General features: G+C 37.5%; 1 protein-coding gene, 2 long non-coding RNA genes and 2 other non-coding genes across 5 annotated transcripts; 2 read left to right on the top strand and 3 right to left on the bottom strand.

Moving 5' to 3' along the window:
- Window positions 1-2,516: 2,516 nt before the first annotated feature.
- LOC145578314 (uncharacterized) lies at window positions 2,517-5,476 on the bottom strand. Its single transcript, XM_081635657.1, has 3 exons — window positions 3,634-5,476; window positions 2,983-3,489; window positions 2,517-2,554 (listed from the first exon to the last, which is right to left on the bottom strand). Exons 1-3 carry the CDS (start codon window positions 5,474-5,476, stop codon window positions 2,517-2,519), a joined length of 2,388 nt encoding a protein of 795 aa, XP_081491783.1.
- LOC145580549 (small nucleolar RNA R71) lies at window positions 4,755-4,861 on the top strand. Its single transcript, XR_014099567.1, has one exon. It is a non-coding gene; the product is annotated as a small nucleolar RNA R71 (small nucleolar RNA).
- A 1,818-nt stretch (window positions 5,477-7,294) lies between the features above and the next one.
- On the bottom strand, window positions 7,295-11,087 carry LOC145579528 (uncharacterized). Its single transcript, XR_014099161.1, has 4 exons — window positions 10,913-11,087; window positions 10,743-10,768; window positions 8,562-8,625; window positions 7,295-7,378 (listed from the first exon to the last, which is right to left on the bottom strand). It is a non-coding gene; the product is annotated as an uncharacterized LOC145579528 (long non-coding RNA).
- Window positions 11,088-14,518: 3,431 nt separating this feature from the next.
- Window positions 14,519-17,164, top strand: LOC145579527 (uncharacterized). The gene is made up of 2 exons (XR_014099160.1): window positions 14,519-16,101; window positions 16,233-17,164. It is a non-coding gene; the product is annotated as an uncharacterized LOC145579527 (long non-coding RNA).
- A 1,663-nt stretch (window positions 17,165-18,827) lies between these two features.
- On the bottom strand, window positions 18,828-18,934 carry LOC145580397 (small nucleolar RNA R71). Its single transcript, XR_014099452.1, has one exon. It is a non-coding gene; the product is annotated as a small nucleolar RNA R71 (small nucleolar RNA).
- Between the last annotated feature and the right edge of the window lie 553 nt (window positions 18,935-19,487).

The following is a 19,487-nucleotide window of genomic DNA, read 5'->3' as shown; positions in this document are numbered from 1 at the left end:
GAGCGAAGCTCCTCAATTGAACTACGCGGGCCTTGCCAAAAGGGGTAGGTGGGTTGGCCATTGTTCCAACCCGCTACCGGCCCTTCTTGAACGGGACGGTTGGGATAGTTGAGGTAAGGGAGAAAGTCTCCCCTCTCAACTTGATGTTGGTAGCTTCTCTCCGCTACAAAACTTTGGTACTCATTTTGTTCAAGAAGTCTTTGATTGGTTAGATTTAATTGGTTGAAAGCAATTTCCACATCAAAGAGAGAAGAGGAGGAAGAGGAACCATCTACCCTAGATTGGGGAATGGAGGATGTACTCATACGACGGGGTATGGGTACATTCTCGCCACCACCGGCCATACCTCGTGGGAGTTGATCTCTTGGCACTTGCCATGTGTCCCCCACCGAGTTATTAACCGCCGGATTTGGGAGAGTGCAATAATGCGCCCCATTAACCTTCCAACTATAGCGAAGATTTTGGTCCGGAATTTCACTAAGGAACTTCATATCACTAAGTGCCTTAAGATCAAGCATGTTAGAACTTTGGACCGGGGTCATTTGGTCTAGAAAAGACCCAAACCCTAACTTCCTCGCAATAATTGAAATCATTCCCCCGCATCTAATCTCTCCGCTCATCTCTCCACTTTCTCTTGTTTCAATACATCTCTTGATGAACAAGTATCCCATGTTCACATTCCCTTCCACATTTCCTTCGAATCTTGAAGCTAGAAAGAGGCATTTGATCTCCTCTTTAGTTAGCTTCCCTAAGTCTTGTTTAGAAAAACAAGCATAGCTCATGATTCGCATGAAGATTCGAAGGACGGGGTGGATAATGTGGCTAGCATGGCTAGACCGGGTTGTGAAATTGGGATACCCCGCAATGGTATTCCACCACACTTGCTCCTCATAACTTGAGAAGTAAGTACCATTGGGGTCATAGACTTGGTTGAGGGTGGGCCATTCAAAAATTTCGTTCAATCTCGTCAAAGTTAAGGTTTTCTCGACATTGAACATTCTAAATTTTATTTCGCATTCCAATGGCTCGTCCTCAAGGTTTATGCGTTTCATAGAAACCGATGAAAGGAATTCAAGAGTTAAGGAAGAAAAGGTTTCTTCCGCAAGGTCCAAGAAGTCTAGCCAACCGAAGTTTTCGGCTACTCTTCTAATTCCCTCATCGACCCCTAGAAGTCGCATTGAATGTTGATGATAGAATCGGGCTGGAATAATTTTTCGTTTGGAAAGGTCATCGAAAGGCTTTTTAAATCGTTTATCGATTTTTAAAGTTGGTGGTGGGTTAGGGTTTTCTTGTTGTGAAGGGGATGAGGATGTTTGAGGCTCACTTGTTTTTCTTTTCTTAATCCCTCCAATGAATTTCTTCATTTTTTTTTTTTTTTTTTTTAGTTTGGAAAAGGGTAATTAGGAAAAACACTCAACAACAAACAACTCCACACACACCCTTAACTTCAAACCCCCTTTAAAAATCCAAATGTACCTGTTCCACAACACAACCAACAATATATTTCAACACACAAATTCCCAACAACAATGCACTTCACTAATTTCACACAAACCACATTCACAAAATCACAATGTTTATGCAATTTTCAATCACAATTTCAACTATTCTAAAAATCATTCACAATTTTCTCTAACAATTCTCCATAAACAACAATAATTGTTCAATTCCAACCAATCATGCAATCAACTACACAATTTGTATGAAATAAACAATAATTATGAAAATTTGAAAAAGAAAGTTGAGTAGAGAAGTGGATTATACCAAATAGAGTATGAAAATACTCTAAAATCCTCCAAGATTACCCAAATTTGCTCCTCCTTCTTCAAGCTTTCACCTTTTTGCTCTTGTTCTTCAATGGAGATTTTGTGGGTTTTCGAATTTTTGACCAAATTTGTGAATTTTTGTGATTTTTAGAAAGAGAATTGGAAGGAGAGTAAGAATTTGTAAATTTTGAATGAAAAAAATGAAGGATTGATGATGATTTTGATGAGAGAAGGTAGAGAGGATGGGGTTTTTAGAGTGAGAAAGAGGTGGGTAAAGAGGAGAGAGAATATGAATGTGGTGAATGAGAGGTGGGAGATGAAAGTGGGTAAAAAGGGATAAGAGGGAAATCCCCTTTTTTTTTTTTTACACGGCAGGGGTGGAGCGCCCGCTCCTGCCTTTGGAGGATCCTACTGCCTCCTTTTCGTCAGTAGGAGTGGGCGTGCAGGTTGTTAGGAGCGCCCGCTCCTACAATTTCTGAAGTTCCTGCCAGTTTTTCCAAAACTCATTTTTTTTATTTTTTTTTTTTATTTTTTTTTTTCCGAGAGCTGAATATAGGAGCGGGCGTGCAGGGTCTTAGGAGCGCCCGCTCCTACATTTTCTGTAGTTCCTGCCCAATCCTTGATATAGAGGAGCGGGCGTGCACTCCTTCAGGAGCGCCCGCTCCTAAACTTGCTGGAGTTCCTGCCTTAATTGCTGCTAGTAGGAGCGGGCGTGCACTCGGGTAGGAGCGCCCGCTCCTAACTGGAGTCTCAAATCTGCCTCTTTTTCTTTTCTCCAAGCAAATTACCTATATCAAAACAAAACACTAAACAAAGCATTCAAAATGTTAAGTGTTAGTTTAAGCTCTTTCATCTCTCTCTCTCGTTTTTTTTTTTTTTTTTTTTTTTTTTTTTTTTTTTTTTTTTTTTTAAAAAAAAAGCAAAAATACTCGGGTTGCCTCCCGGGAGCGCTTCTTTAACGTCACTAGCTTGACGCAAATTCGAAAAGTATCCTCAAGGTGGGATAAAGTTCGAAACCAAATTGTCACCATTGTTTTCATTGTTACAACTTGCCATCTTGGGCAAAACCAAATTGTTTTCTTGACTAATACCTACAACAAATTCATTTTCGTCATTTTTCTTTGAATCCTTCTTCTTCCTTTTTCTCTTTGACTTTCCCTTCCTCTTCTTCTTGGAAGCCTTGATGTCACCTCCTTCATCCTTATGACGGACTCACCATCTTCAAGCATAGTCTTGAGGCAAGCAAGCATGGCAATCACCTCATCAAACCTATCCAAACCTTGCTTTGACTCATGAACATTGAAAAGTGGATTAGTAGCACAAAGCATTCTCAACATAAGCAAATCATTATCACTAATAGCCTCTAAGGTCATGCAATTTTTCATGGGGGAAGGACATCCTCTCTTAGGGTCAATGGTAAGACAAAATTCATCATCACCCACATTTAATGTGAGTTTTCCTTCCCTAACATCAATGATTGCACCACCCGTTGCCAAGAAAGGCCGACCTAGGATAATAGGGGTGAGGGGATCTTCCGTCATTCCTAGCACAATAAAATCAACCGGAATGGTGAAATTACCTACCTTGAGAGGGACATCCTCAACCTTACCCTTAGGGAATTTGGTGGATCCATCGGCAAGTTGAAGAGTGACATTAGTGGGTACCAAACCACCTATACCAAGCTTCTCATAAACCGAAAAAGGCATCAAACTCACACTAGCTCCTAGATCACATAGGGCATTTTCAAAGGAAACGTTCTTGATAGAGCAAGGAATAGAGAAACTTCCGGGATCTTTTAGTTTAGTGGGAGAGTGGTTTTTGATAATTGCACTACAATTTTCGGTTAAGCTTACCATGGTGGACTCACTCATGACAACCATCTCATTCTCACTTGACTTAGACTCCTCACATTGTTTTTCTTCTCTAACCTCCTCATTTTCACTCTTTTTTTGCAGGCTCATGGGTGGAGTTTCATCTATGCTAGTCCCAAATCTAGTCATGATTGCCTTACAATGTTCTTCTTGACTAGGTGAAGAGATGCTAGAATTGTTGCTTTTAAGTGCATTAACTAGTTGAGTTAATTGAGTTTCTAGCATCTTATTGTGAACTTGCACTTGCTTGATAGTCTCTTCTAAGTCATTGGTTTTCTTGGTTTGAGCATTAACAAATTTTTCCATTGTTGTTTCTAGACTTGACTTAGGAGGGGGAGCTTGAAGTTGGAGAGGAGGTTGAGGGATAGGAGCAAGGGTAGGTCTATTTCCTCCATTAAAACCGGGTGGGTTATGATTAGACGAATATTGACCTCTTTGGTGATACCTATTGTCATTTTGTTGATTTACTTGGTTGTTTGACACATAGTTACCATTACCTTGGTTCCTATAGTTTCCTTGATTATTTTGAACATTCCTTTGGCCACTATATTGACCTTGACCATTTCCTTGGGTTTGGCCCCCTTTCCAACCAAAGTTTGGGTGATGTTTCCATCCCTCATTGTAGGTGTTGGAATAAGGGTCATACCTAGGATTGGTTTGACCATTGTTAATTGCATTTACTTGTTCCATGGAAGGGGAGGGGGAACATGCATCATTTAGCAAATAGCATTCCGAAGTCACATGATCATCACTTCCACAAGCATCACAAGACATCATTTGTATTGACATGTTTTCATTCAATGAACTAGACGCATGCGAATTTTGACGTGGGGAAGGGGATAGAGAAGAGGATTGCAATTGATCAAACTTAGAAGATAAAGCATCTAATTTTGAATTAATCATGTTTATAGCATTTACCTCATACTTTCCTCCTTTCTTGGAAGTGCTTCTCTCATCAGGGCTCCAATCGGTGTAGTTTTGAACTACATCCTCAATGATCTTTAGTGCCTCCGTGGGTGGCTTGTTCATGATAGGTCCTCCCGATGCTCCATCCAAGAGTATGCGGTCCGATCTCAAGAGTCCTCTATAAAACCCATGGAGCAAGAGCCAATCTTCCATGCCATGGTGGGGGCATTGTTGTTGGTAGCTCTTGAATCTCTCCCAAGCATCATAGAGGGATTCGTCGGGCTCTTGTTGGAAGTTAGAAATCTTGGACCTCAACTCCGCCGTTTTCCCAAGAGGAATGAACCTCCCAAGGAATGCCGAAGTCACCTCATTCCAAGTATTCAATGAGTTTGGAGGCAATCTATCAAGCCAATCACTTGCCTTGCCCGTTAAAGAGAATTTGAACATGCTTAAGAGAATGTACTCCGGAGTAACCCCATTTGCCTTCACGGTGCTACAATACCGTGTGAATTGATTGAGATGTGCAATGGGATCTTCATGCTTTGCTCCGGAGAATTGGTGACCCTCTATCAAGGTGATAAGGGCGGGCCTTATCTCAAAGTTGTTTGCTTCAATAGCGGGAGTAGCAATCCCACTTGCTTCTTGATATGGAGGAGGAACACCAAATTCTCTTAAAGTCTTGTTCGGAGCGGCCATTTCAAATTGGTGAAGAGGTGGAGAAGTTGGAGAATTTGTCCTTGGTGACTCTAATGGAATGGTGTCTCCACTAGAATCACTAGAGCTAGAGTGATCGGACTCAACTACCACTTGTGGCTCACTTGATGTAGCACCACTAGCTATCGCCCTCTTTTCTCTTCGATTTGCCCTTACTACTTTTTCAAGCTCAAGATTCAACGGCACAAGACGAAGTGTCCTATTGCTGCGTTTGGGCATAAACAAAGAAGACTAGAAGGGAGATTAGTAGGTTAGTCAAAGAAAACAGAGAAAAATAAAACTATAGAAATGAACTAGTCTCACATATCTCATAAGTAACTCAATGCTTAACGCCTTTCCCCGGCAACGGCGCCATTTTGGTAATGGAAAAATAATCGGTCGTTGGACGATCACCCTAAAACCAAACAATATTTCTACCTAAACCAACCTAAGACAAGTCTAGGGTAAGTAGAGGATCGTATCCACAGGGAATGGGTAAGTACACCGAGAGTATGAAACGGTTGCAATCTAGTTCGGTCACAAATTGGGGGTTTTGATTAGATAACTACTATGGAGACAAACACTAGGGGGGAATAGGGATCGACTCCAACCAAACCAACGGATCAAATCAATAGGCAAGCACGAACACAAATTGGGTGATAGAGGGGGCACTCAATGTTACCTTCTTTCGAAGCCACAACACTAAGCATTCCTAAGCCAAACTCAACTAACAAGATAGGCCAACCAAGTCTTAACAATGAGAAGTAGACTACTAACTCGGGTTTGTCTTTCGATCGGTCCAAGAAAGCATTAAAGCACAAGCAATTGAGATTTCTCACCTAATTGTTGCAACTAAGACTACTACATCATTCAAACAAGGAACCATAATCAAGAGGAGATTAGCATAACCATATAAGAAAAGGCTCACAACTAGACTTCATCTCTCAATGCAAGCATAGAAGTGAATACATGAGCAATAAGTGGCCATCCAATTACACATGCAATTAACCATCTCTTTAACAATCAATTATCAATCCAAAATGAACATGCAAGCACAAACATCAATCAACCCATGGCTTGGTTGGGTCTTCACCCAACCCCTAGCTAATTAACTACTCACTAAACATGGTGAGGGACATCAAAACAACAAGTTCTAATCCAAACATTAAGTTAACAAGTTAAGAGGAGTAGTAGGAAATAAGTAGATTGGACATGCAACAACAATTAAGCAAGATCAAGAGAGAAATTAACAATTCAAAGTAAATAAAAACTGAAATTAAAGAGTAAGAGATAGAGGAAAGAGATTACTTAAAATGCTTCAAAGTTGAGAAATTGTTGAATTCAAGAGAACAATCTTCAATTAATCTACTACAATGATTGAGTTGAGAAGTTCTAAGCTAATAAATGAGGGTTGAGAGAACTCAGGGCCTAAGAAAACCTAAAGGAAAGGAGGATCCCCAAAAAATGAAGCCAAGGGTCGTATTTATATGCCCAAAAGTTACATCCAAACATACACAGATTAATGCAATTGTAACATTCAAACATCATAGTATATGAATCAAATACAGTATATAAAGCAAGAGAGGGTAGCAAAAACATACAGCTAATGCGATGAAATTTCAAAAACAAATCTTGATGACAAGCGAGAATTGAAACAAAAAAACTTTTGATTTAACAAGGCAATTTAACCAATTTCATAAGGCGATACAACAATTTATAGGTCGATTATGCACTACTAATAATCAAATAATCAACAATTTTTAGTTCTGGATTTCAGTTCTGAAATTGTTAAGAATATATAGTAAACAGCAAGTTACAATACACAATACAACAACTTACTACACAATATAGCAAGTAGCAGGGGAGCAGGGCAGACAAGCAGTAGCAGGGGAGCAAGGCAAACTCACACACACACACACACACACACACATCACAAGCAAGCATTCACACAAGCTCTGACTTTCACACACACACACAAGCTTTGAATTTCACACACACACAAGCATTTTTGGATTGAAGTTCTGATTTCCATTTCTGAACTTCAGATCAGTTTGTTACCTGATGTTTTGCCTTTCCTAAGAATTCAGATGCTTTGTCTAGAAGACCCGGAGATGCATTCCCTTGACGAACTGCACCTACAATCTGAGAAAATTGTCCAACAAGCGCTTTAAGATTTGAATTTCAGTTCTGATTTCAGTTCTGTAATTCAGTTCTGATGTTCAGAGCTGAATTCAAAACTGAATTCCAAAACTGAATTCAGATTTGAATTTCAGTTCTGATTTCAGTTCTGTAATTCAGTTCTGATGTTCAGAGCTGAATTCAAAACTGAATTCCAAAACTGAATTCAGATTTGAATTTCAGTTCTGATATCAGTTCTAGAATTCATTTCTGATGATCAGAGCTGAAATCAAAACTGAAATCCAGAACTGAATTCAGATTTGAATTTCAGTTCTGATTTCAGTTCTAGAATTCATTTCTGATGATCAGAGCTGAAATCAAAACTGATATCCAGAACTGAAATCAGATTTGATTCAGTTCTGATTTCAGTTATAGAATTCATTTCTGATGTTCAGAGCTGAAATCAAAACTGAAATCCAGAACTGAAATCAGATGTACTGAATCACGTACAACACAATTAGCATGTACTGAATCAAAAAAGAAAGCATGCTACACATATCATATGCGTGTCTCAAAATCTGATCTCATGATGAAGTAAGGAAAAAAAATATAAAAATAAAAATAAAAACCAAACAAACATGACATTAGCACATAACACGTATAACACAATTAATTATGCAGCTCAATACAAGTTTCAAGATATAAACAATTCCATATATCCAAATTTAGAACAAGTTTGACAATGATATTTAAAATACATATGCATGTATAACACGTATAACACAAGCTAGCCCCCCTCCCCCTCCCCCCACAATAACAAGCAGCAGCAATAGGGCAGGATCACACCACAACAACATCAAGCATCAACAGACAACTTTGAATACAAAACATTTACCTATGGTTAGAACCTCCTCCTTGTCGTCAAAATCAATGTCATCTCGCCAATCCGGAGTGAACAAAAAAAGGCACCAAGGCACCAATACAATAGTGAACAAAAAAAGGAAAGTTGAGGCACGAAGCTATTCAAATCCAACTAACTCACACACATCCATTTTGGTAATCAATCTTTGCTAGACAACAGTAGGAGTCTACTAGGACTCCATATTTAGACTAAATATAAAATGTATAAAATTGAGACTTTACTCAACCATAACAAAATCAGACAAGATTATGAATATATCGATGTTTGATGCAATGAAAATCGTACCTTAATAAACTTTGGCTTGTCTAAAACCACAAGCGAAATGTAACTCTCAACCAGAAATCTACAGCTGTAGCAACATCAAAGGAAAAATCTGTTTATAAAGAAAAATTTTAGCCTCATGCTTCCCTCCAAACATCATAGAGTTGTTTAAATATTATGCAAATCATTTATGACAAGTTATTTAACAGTGTTCCACCTTAGAAGTAAGCTTTCTGCACATAAAATTCTGTCAATCATGTAAATTCATACATTGCTTACTTTTACCACTAAGAGGCAATTGTCATCACCGAGCAATTGTCAATATTTCAGATTCTTGATCCAAAATAAGAGCTAAAAAAATATAGGCAATGAAAGAGAACTAGGCTAGGGGAGGCAGTAGTGATCAGATTGTAGCCAACATTAGTGTTTCAGATTGGTATCCTTATCAACGTGTCTATTGGTTGGAATTATTTTTACCCTCCTAAAACAAAATGAAAGTGTATACCAAGACAAATCAACAACACCCCACATAACTACGTAGTATATATTTTCTTCTATATAACCGCGATATGAGGTTGAATAGAAATGTTTGATGTCAAAAGTGCAAAAGTTGCAATATCTATACATCAAGAGATCTTTCAAAAAGATAAATGAAAGCCTCACATTTAATGAAAAGCCACAAGTACCAAATAACAGTAAACTCAACTATACATTTAGTTCTATCATGATTAAAAAATTAGGCAGAACACACAGAAATTAGCTACTTTCATTCACTATCTAAATTATAAATCTATTCAGATACTTCATTTATTTTATACAGACAAATAAGTCATCCATAAAAAGAATCCTGAATATCAGAGAATTAAAGCAGTTTTGGATAATCTATGGGCATGTGCCCATTGCTGCCACATTGTTTTACTGATGGAGTGTCATGGATCCTATGTATAGATCTTTTATCAAATCTTAATTCTACTTCGTCACTCACAAAGAAAAAGGTGTATATCCTTTGAGCAAGATGTGATACCCGAGTGTAAATTGTCCAGCTAGACAAAATATGCACAATGCGGAGATTGGCACTGAAAGTAACAAAATTCATGGGGTAAGGAATTGAAGGGGTCCTTGTAAAGACTACAATGATTCCCAAACATTATGCAATATGCATGTGTAAGAAGGGAAAAGCAACGAGTCAAACTCTATTTTTCCTACAATACAATAATGAATAAACTGAGAATATCAAAATATGATAGAAGAAAAACAAAGTGATCAAATCTTAAATAACTGAGCACCCAGATGGGGAAGCTGAGAGGAAAAGGAAAAAAGAACGATAGGAACCACATTAGGTGGAAAAAATGGAATTGGGGAAACTAAAGACAAAGGATATTGCTAGATACAGTCCATGTAAAAACTACTGTGTTTCAACTTCCAATTAATATAGCATATTTAAGGGGAAAATCATAAAGTTTGATTTCATCTCTGAGATAAAGCCCAATATTAGACCAAATTCATTGTCCCAAAATCAATCTCACTGTCCTCCTCTTATATATAGAGTACATTATTTATATGAGATTACCTGCTATGGCTCCCACACCTCAAAAGAAAACAACAATACGTATATTCTTAACAACAAGACTTGATTCATCAACAGCTCCCAAACCTAGGATCATATCCAGTTCACACTGCTGCCTTGGCTCTATACGTACATATCATAATAACGAACAAACAAACTTATACTGATTCATCAGCAGCAGGCCGTGAGTATTGGGGGTGTTGTCTAATGATTTATAAGGGAATGAGTATTGCTTCTAAGAGTAGAGCATGTGAGGACAGAATGCAATCATCAGCCACAAAATCACCATAGAAAAACAAGAAAATTCATATCAAAAACCCATAAAATTCATATCAAAAACCCATAAAATTCAAAGCCTACAAATTTCATATCAAAAACCAGAAAATTCATATATATCAAAAACCCATAAAATTCAAAGCCTACAAAATTCATATCAAAAACCAGAAAATTCAAAGCCTATAATATTCATATAAAAAACCCATAACATTCCAAACTAAAACCCTAAAACGCCATAAAAATAAAAACAAAAACCAAAAAACAATATGAAAAAAAACATGAAAAATTGGATTTTAAAACAGAATTCACGAAAAAACAACATAAAAAGAAATTAATTTATCTAATTAAGGGCAAAAAATTACCTCGCAATAAGAGATTGATTCTTGTTCTTCACCAACGCAAAATCGAAGACATGCAAACAAATAATTCCCAATTTTAACGAAAATTTAGAGAATTGTGATATATTATATGCCAAAAACGATAGAGATATATACCTAGCAACAATATTGTTCAGCAAATTGTAAATTAATACCTCAAATTTATGAAAGTGACGAGCCACAAAACCCCAAATTCCTTGAAATTTAGCAAGCAAAACCCAGAAATTAACCTAAAATGTGAGATTTTTTTTGTCGCTGATGAAAGTGATGATGGAGTCCAAATTTGGAGGAGAGCAGAACAGAATATGGGCAGTTTAATTGGGAACCTTTTTCTTTTTTTTTTTTTCTTTTTTGAAGACGTTTAATTGGGAACTAATTCGACTGAGCTGAGGGTGAAAAAAGACGAACCCGCTAATTATTTCATTAAAAAAATTCAAAATTGCGGGCAACCTTACTCATATGCACGTGAGTTTCTCGACGCTTTTAAGTGTCGAGAAAATTTTCGACTACAAAAAGCGTCGCAAAAAGACGGAACCAAAAACTATAGACTGACGCCCCTTCAACAGCGTCGAACCAATTGCGTCCAAAAATCACTCTTTTTGTAGTAGTGTACAATAGCAAGTTTTTTTAATTTTATTTTATTTTTTATACGAGAAAATGAATAAAGCTTATTAAGCCATCCATTTATTACAAATAAACGAGCTGTGAGTTTTGTGAATTACACAAATGAACTTATTTTGGTAAAATTTATTCCCTAAGAGGAGAATTAGTCAAGTTAAAGAGGTCATAATATAGTCATATGAGATTTAACTCATTCAAGGTGCTAGGAAAAACCTCTCACGTCAATGCAGTATATATGTGGAGTACCAAAAAGTAAGAAGAACACTTAAAATTAATCCTAGAATTGGTAAATTAAAGGATCCCAAAGACCACTTTAATAAAGTAAGCTAAGGAAACCACCAAACGAACTTATATACGTAGTTTGTTTTTTTTTTTTTTTTTTTTTTTTTCATTTGTAACTATTACACTGTAAGAATCATACTTGTGCATCCAATTAGAGCTTGACATGTTATAATTGATTATGAACAGTTAATTAATTTGGAATTGATGTTAATAGCTTGACTAAACACTTGCAAAGACACCGCCTGAAAAAAAAGTGATACTCCGTAATTACAATCAACGCGTTTCTAGTGCGGCTGGCCGCACGGTAACCCCTGACTGACGTGGTAACCCCTAGTAACCCCTGACTGACCTAGTAACCCCTGACTGACCTACACTATTAGAAAACTGCTGAATACCGACGGAAAAATTCCGTCGGAAACACCTCAAAATCCGTCGAAAAACACCTTTCCGACGGAATTCCGTCAGAAAAGGTTGTCGGAAAAGGCTTCGTAGTAAATAGGGTCTTTTCCGACGAAAATTCCGTTGGAAACACTGTTCCGACGGAATCTCTAACGGAATTCTTTCGTCGGAAGGGATTTTCCAGCACCAGCAAATCCGTCGGAAATCTTCGACGGACGCAATTCCGTCGAAGATTTTCGAGGGAAATTCCGTCGGAAAATTCATTTATGAAATAAAAAAAAAATACGCCACGCCACCACCGGCACGGCATATCACCACCTCCAATCACGTTTCACCACCCTCTCCAACCCTAAACCCACCTAAGCCTAGATCTTAACTGTCCTTACATGGCCTAACCCTAAACGGCTAAACCCACCTAAGCCCAAACCACCCCCCCACAAACACAGACCTAACCCAGCGGCCAGCGCCACCCACCACACACCACCAATCCACCAAACCCAGATCTAAACCCGAACTACGCCCCACCTAAACCTAGATCTAAACCCACCAACCATGGTCTACCTAAACCCGACCCACCCACCACAGTCCACCTAAACCACCCACCACCCACCTAAACCACCCACCGTGGTCATCGAAAACCACCGTCACCACCAAAAATTAACAAAAAAACAATTAAAATCCTTAAGCATTACAACCAAAACTTTTTCTCTCTTTAATTTTTTTTTTTTGAAAAAATTATCACAAAAACACGAACATAGGATAGTACACCAAGGTGCACCATGTGCATGGTGCATTCGATAAATAAAATAAAGGCGGAAATAACATACTTTGGTTTAACAAAGAACATACTCATGTTTGACAAAGAACATACCTACATATGTTTGATAATATGTTCTTTTATACTTATATTCTTTAACATATACAGTATTGATTAAACATGTTTTTTTTTAGTATGTTCTTTGAATTTGGCTCGTATTGAGGTAATGAGTGATGCACACATTCTTTTAATTTATTTTTTTATTATCATATATCTAAATTATTTCTATTATCATATGTTCATTGAGTTTGATTAGTGTGTTCTTTAGGTATGGACTATATGTTCTTTACATTATACTTATGTTCTTTTAACTTATGTGATTTTGAATATTAAAATTTGAAATTTAATTTGAAAATGAAATTTTGAAATATTTTTAGTTGAAAATAATTTTTGAGAGTGAAAACTAAAATTGCTATGGAAAGTTGAATTTTTAGAGAGAAAAAAAAAAACTAAATTTGGGGCAATGATATCTTTGGTAAAAAAAAAATTTGTTAATGTGCAATTTTTCATCAAATTTTAATAAATTTTTTTATCGCGTTCTATTTGTAATGTCTTTATGTTCTTTGGTAATGCACGTGATTCGTCAAACACAAACATGTTCTTTGTCAAACACTTGTATGTTCTTTTTCAAATACATGTATGTTCTTTCCGCCTTTTTTTTATAACTAGGTGCACCTTGGTGCACACATCAGGCATTAACATAAACACAAAAACTTTGTGTAAGCACTACCACATTTAAGTTTTTAGGAATTGAAGAATCTCCGGTTGAGGGAGCTTAATTTAATTTGTAAGATTTCAATTAATTGCGGTAGAAAAAACAAGGGAATTCTGTAGCTGAACACAATTACATATAAATTGTCTTTAATTTCGCATTGTAATTGTTTTAATTTCTCAATTGAAAATTAGAATTAGGGTTCATATGCAAAATTTGAATTTAAGATTTTGCAAATTACGGGAATTTGGGGCAATTAATGTATAATACCTGATTTAGGATTATGTAGACCAATATTGTCACTTAATTTGGGTTTTTTGGAGGAAAAACGGAAATTCTTGCCGGAAAAACAAAACGTGGTAGTGCTACTCAAAGTTTTGTGTTTTTGTGGTAGGTTTTTTTTCTTTTTTTTTTTCATTTAAAAAAAAAAAAAATCTTAGTTATTTTTAAAAGTGGTCATTTAAATGGTGATTATTAACAAAATTACTTTATAGTGACTTATAATTTTCATGTAGGTATAGTCTTCCTGCAATGAAGAACTTACATTTCCATGAATCTGGCAATTGTAAGTTCATTTGTTAGTCTTTTACTGTAGACAATCTTAAGTAGCATCTTAGTTGAATAAGGGTGTGTAATTAGGTGTGTTATATTAAAATGAATTTTACTTAACAAAACTTATCAACTCTATTAAAAGTTAGTGGAAAAATGCAACTTGTCAAACCTGTCATACTTAGTGATTGAGAGAGTCAAGAAATGCAATGACCATAATGAAAAGTCTAAAATTTAAATGACACGCAAACACCATTTTAGTTTGCAAAAATCGTAAAATTATTATGAAAAGTGTGAAATCTTATCACGGGAATTTGAAGTCAAATCAAATGCTAGAGAAATTGAATGCAAAATCCCACTCGACGACCACTCAATATTTTGTACGTATTCTTCCGAAAATACGTAGTATATGCAATACAACTATACAAGTGTTACACTGCTATTATTTTCAGGTTCATCATATTTCATAATTTCATTAATTTATATCATTAGTGAGGGTGAGGGATAGCTCAAGTGGTTAGAGCTTCCCTCCCGATTCTAGGAGGTCATCGATTCTCACCCCCGCCCTTGTGACTCTCTAAACACCAAAAAAAAAAAAAAAAAAAAAAATTAATTTATATCATTAGTGTTAAACCAAGAACCAAAATGAAGGCATCCTTGTTTCTCTGTTTAGTTTTCTTTACACAAGTTACTTTTATCGCAGCTCTGGATGTATTAGCCTGTTTTAATTGTATAGATTCCGCAGGCAATTATACAAACACAAGTGCCTACCGTAATAACCTTAACACACTTCTGTCCACCATATCTACCACCACCCAAATAGAAAACGGATTCTACAATATTTCTGTGGGTGATTACCCGAACCAAGTTAATGGAATCGCGGTATGCAGGGGAGATCTTTCAGTTTCTGACTGCCAAGACTGCCTGTCTGACACCACCAAGAGGCTCGCAGAGGATTGTCTCACACAAAAGGAAGCCATTGGGTATTATTTTAGTACGTGTATGGTACGGTATGCAAATCGGCCTATATTTGGAATCAAAGAACTTAGCCCGAATTGTGTACAAAGAAATTCATACAAGATACCTTCATCTGATGCAGAAAAGATCAGGTATAAGCTTTCAATCTTGTTCGATGGACTAAGAAACAACGTGTCTGCAGGGGATTCCCGTAATAAATTTGCAATTGGATATGAAAATGTTACTGCTTCTCTCCAAGTGTATGGATTAATGCAGTGCAATCCTGATTTATCCCAGTCCGATTGTTCTGATTGCCTTCAAGTAGGGATTAGACAATTAGAGTCATGCTGTATTACTGTAAGTTCTGTAACTGGAGCTGGAATATATGGACCGTCCTGCAGTGTTGAGTTTGAGAACTATCGATTTGTCAACATGACTAGTAATTCACAACTGCCAATTCCATTTCCATCTGCTTCACCTTCAATTCATACCCAAAGTAAGCCAGGTGTTTTTTTTTTTTTTTTTCTTTTTTCTTTTTATTGCTCATTGATTCTTGAATGATAACATATGCTCACATCACAAAAGCCACAGTTTTCATTGTTTCGTGTTTTCTAGATTTTTCTGACTAATTTGATAGGCTATAGTGATAGTAACGGTAAAATACTTAATTTCTAAAGATAGTTTATGCCATATTTTATTAATTAAGTACAATGATACTTCACCTCTAAACATCTCTTCATTTTATTTTATTTTTTTTTGCTAAATTTTCATCATCACATGTTGGGAAGACGTGGCATTACATTGACCATTAATTCTATATTATGATGTGCCATACTTAAATTTAAATATGTTGTTTGCTTGAATACTGTCATTCAGGAAAAGGATGGAACAGTCACAAAACATGGATGGTCATTGTTGTTGTCCTGGTTATTGTGCTTATTCTTTTAGCCGCACTTGGGTTGTGGCTCTCCGAAGAAGGAAAAAATCGATACATAAAGAAGTTAGGAGTAAGTACAACTACAATACTTGTCAAGAAAAATCAATGCTTCAAAAGTTGTTATACATTATTTGCTACTCCTCTGTTTAGTTACCTTACTTTAAAAAAAATTCTAAACTGTTCTATATTTTTCCCTTCAAGACAATGAGCAGATAACATGTGTTGACTCCTTGCAATTCGATTATATCACAATACAAGATGCAACAGATAGCTTCTCTGATGCTAAAAGGCTTGGGAAAGGCAGTCCTACGAAAGTATATAAGGTACATAGAATTGATTTTTTAGACAGTTCATCATGAACAAACTGATAAAATTGAAAATTCGAATAATTTTCTTACTCTAAATTGATTTCAACATCGTTCCTTGCATTCTATACAGGTGATAAGTGTTTTATTTGTCCACTTATCATGGCTTTTTAAAACACAATTTTGTACTCTTTCCCCTACTTTAATCCCTTTTTCTAACTCCTCTTGTGCTAATTTGCATCTTTTGGCTTCCCCGTTTCTTTTTATGTGTGTGCTCGTGCTTGTAGGTACGATGAAAAATGGGCTAATAGCATAAGCATGAAGAAATACTCTTTGGAAGCAAAGGAAAGCAGGAGCGGGCGTGCAGCCTTTTAGGAGCGGGCGCTCCTGCCTGAACTGCCACATTCTGCCTCCCCTGCACTTTTAGGAGCGGGCGTGCACCTATTTAGGAGCGGGCGCTCCTCCATGTTTTCCTACAAACTGCCTCAAACTGGTGCAAGAGGAGAGGGCGTGCAGAGAGCCCAGGAGCGGGCGCTCCACATCCAGGAGCGGGCGCTCCTCCTTATAGGAGCGGGCGCTCCTTCTGTTCTGAAGCTCGATTTTGACGGATTTTACGATGTAACTTTTGGGCATATAAATACGACCCTTGGCTTCAGTTTTCTGGATCTTCTTTTCCTTTTAGTTTTCTTAGGCCCTGAGTTCTCTCAACCCTCATTTATTAGCTTAGAACTTCTCAACTCAATCATTGTAGTAGATTAATTGAAGATTGTTCTCTTGAATTCAACAATTTCTCAACTTTGAAGCATTTTAAGTAATCTTTTTCCTCTATCTCTTACTCTTTAATTTCAGTTTTTATTTACTTTGAATTGTTAATTTCTCTCTTGATCTTGCTTAATTGTTGTTGCATGTCCAATCTACTTATTTCCTACTACTCCTCTTAACTTGTTAACTTAATGTTTGGATTAGAACTTGTTGTTTTGATGTCCCTCACCATGTTTAGTGAGTAGTTAATTAGCTAGGGGTTGGGTGAAGACCCAACCAAGCCATGGGTTGATTGATGTTTGTGCTTGCATGTTCATTTTGGATTGATAATTGATTGTTAAAGAGATGGTTAATTGCATGTGTAATTGGATGGCCACTTATTGCTCATGTATTCACTTCTATGCTTGCATTGAGAGATGAAGTCTAGTTGTGAGCCTTTTCTTATATGGTTATGCTAATCTCCTCTTGATTATGGTTCCTTGTTTGAATGATGTAGTAGTCTTAGTTGCAACAATTAGGTGAGAAATCTCAATTGCTTGTGCTTTAATGCTTTCTTGGACCGATCGAAAGACAAACCCGAGTTAGTAGTCTACTTCTCATTGTTAAGACTTGGTTGGCCTATCTTGTTAGTTGAGTTTGGCTTAGGAATGCTTAGTGTTGTGGCTTCGAAAGAAGGTAACATTGAGTGCCCTCTCTATCACCCTATTTGTGTTCGTGCTTGCCTATTGATTTGATCCGTTGGTTTGGTTGGAGTCGATCCCTATTCCCCCCTAGTGTTTGTCTCCATAGTAGTTATCTAATCAAAACCCCCAATTTGTGACCGAACTAGATTGCAACCATTTCATACTCTCGGTGTACTTACCCATTCCCTGTGGATACGATCCTCTACTTACCCTAGACTTGTCTTAGGTTGGTTTAGGTAGAAATATTGTTTGGTTTTAGGGTGATCGTCCAACGACCGATTATTCCATTACCAAAATGGCGCCGTTGCCGGGGACTGGCGTTAAGCATTGAGTTACTTATGTGATATGTGAGACTAGTTCATTTGTATAGTTTTATTTTTCTCTGTTTTCTTTGACTAACCTACTAATCTCCCTTCTAGTCTTCTTTGTTTATGCCCAAACGCAGCAATAGGACACTTCCTCTTGTGCCGTTGAATCTCGAGCTTGAAAGGGTAGTAAGGGCAAATCGAAGAGAAAAGAGGGCGAAAGCTAGTGGTGCCACATCAAGTGAGCCACAAGTGGTAGTTGAGTCCGATCAATCTAGTTCTAGTGAGACTAGTGGAGAAACCATTCCACTAGAGTCACCAAGGACAAATTCTCCAACTTCTCCACCTCTTCACCAATTTGAGATGGCTCTTCCAAATAAGACTTTGAGAGAATTTGGTGTTCCTCCTCCGTATCAAGAAGCAAGTGGGATTGTTACTCCCACTACCGAAGCAAATAATTTCGAGATAAGGCCCGCCCTTATCACCTTGATTGAGGGTCATCAATTCTCCGGGGCAAAGCATGAGGACCCCATTGCGCATCTAAAGCAATTCACACGGTATTGTAGCACCGTGAAGGCAAATGGGGTGACTCCGGAGTACATTCTTCTAAGCATGTTCAAATTTTCTCTTTCGGGGAGTGCAAGTGATTGGCTCGATAGGCTGACTCCGAATTCATTGACAACTTGGAATGAGGTAACTTCAGCATTCCTTGGGAGGTTCATTCCTCTTGGGAAAACGGCGGAGTTGAGGTCCAAGATTTCAAACTTCCAACAAGAGCCCGATGAGTCTCTCTACGATGCTTGGGAGAGATTCAAAAGCTATCAACAACAATGCCCCCACCATGGGATGGAAGATTGGCTCTTGCTTCATGGATTCTATAGGGGTCTCTTAAGATCGGACCGCATACTCTTAGATGGAGCTTCGGGTGGGCCACTCATGAACAAACCACCCGCGGAGGCATTAAAGATCATAGAAGATGTAGTCCAAAACTACACCGATTGGAGCCCCGATGAGAGAAGCACCTCTAAGAGAGGAGGAAAGTATGAGGTAAATGCTATTAACATGCTTAGTTCAAAATTGGATGCCTTGTCTTCTAAATTTGACCAAATGCAATCTTCTCCCCCTCCTATCTCCCCCCTCCCTAATTCACGTGCATCTAATTCTTCGAATGATAATGTGTCTATGCAATTGATGTCTTGTGATGTATGTGGTGGTGAAGACCATACGTCTTCTGATTGTTATTTGTTGAATGAGCAATGTTCCCCTTCCCCTTCCATGGAACAAGTCAATAACGTGAATGCTAATCCTAGGTTTGACCCCTATTCCAACACCTACAACGAGGGATGGAAACATCACCCTAATTTTGGTTGGAGAAGTGGCCAAAACCAAGGGCAAGGTAGT

The sequence above is a fragment of the Chenopodium album genome, chromosome 14 (assembly GCF_948465745.1).
Source record: "Chenopodium album chromosome 14, dcCheAlbu1.1, whole genome shotgun sequence".
Classification (NCBI taxonomy): domain Eukaryota; kingdom Viridiplantae; phylum Streptophyta; class Magnoliopsida; order Caryophyllales; family Amaranthaceae; genus Chenopodium; species Chenopodium album.
This window is presented reverse-complemented; position numbering and strand designations above follow the sequence as displayed.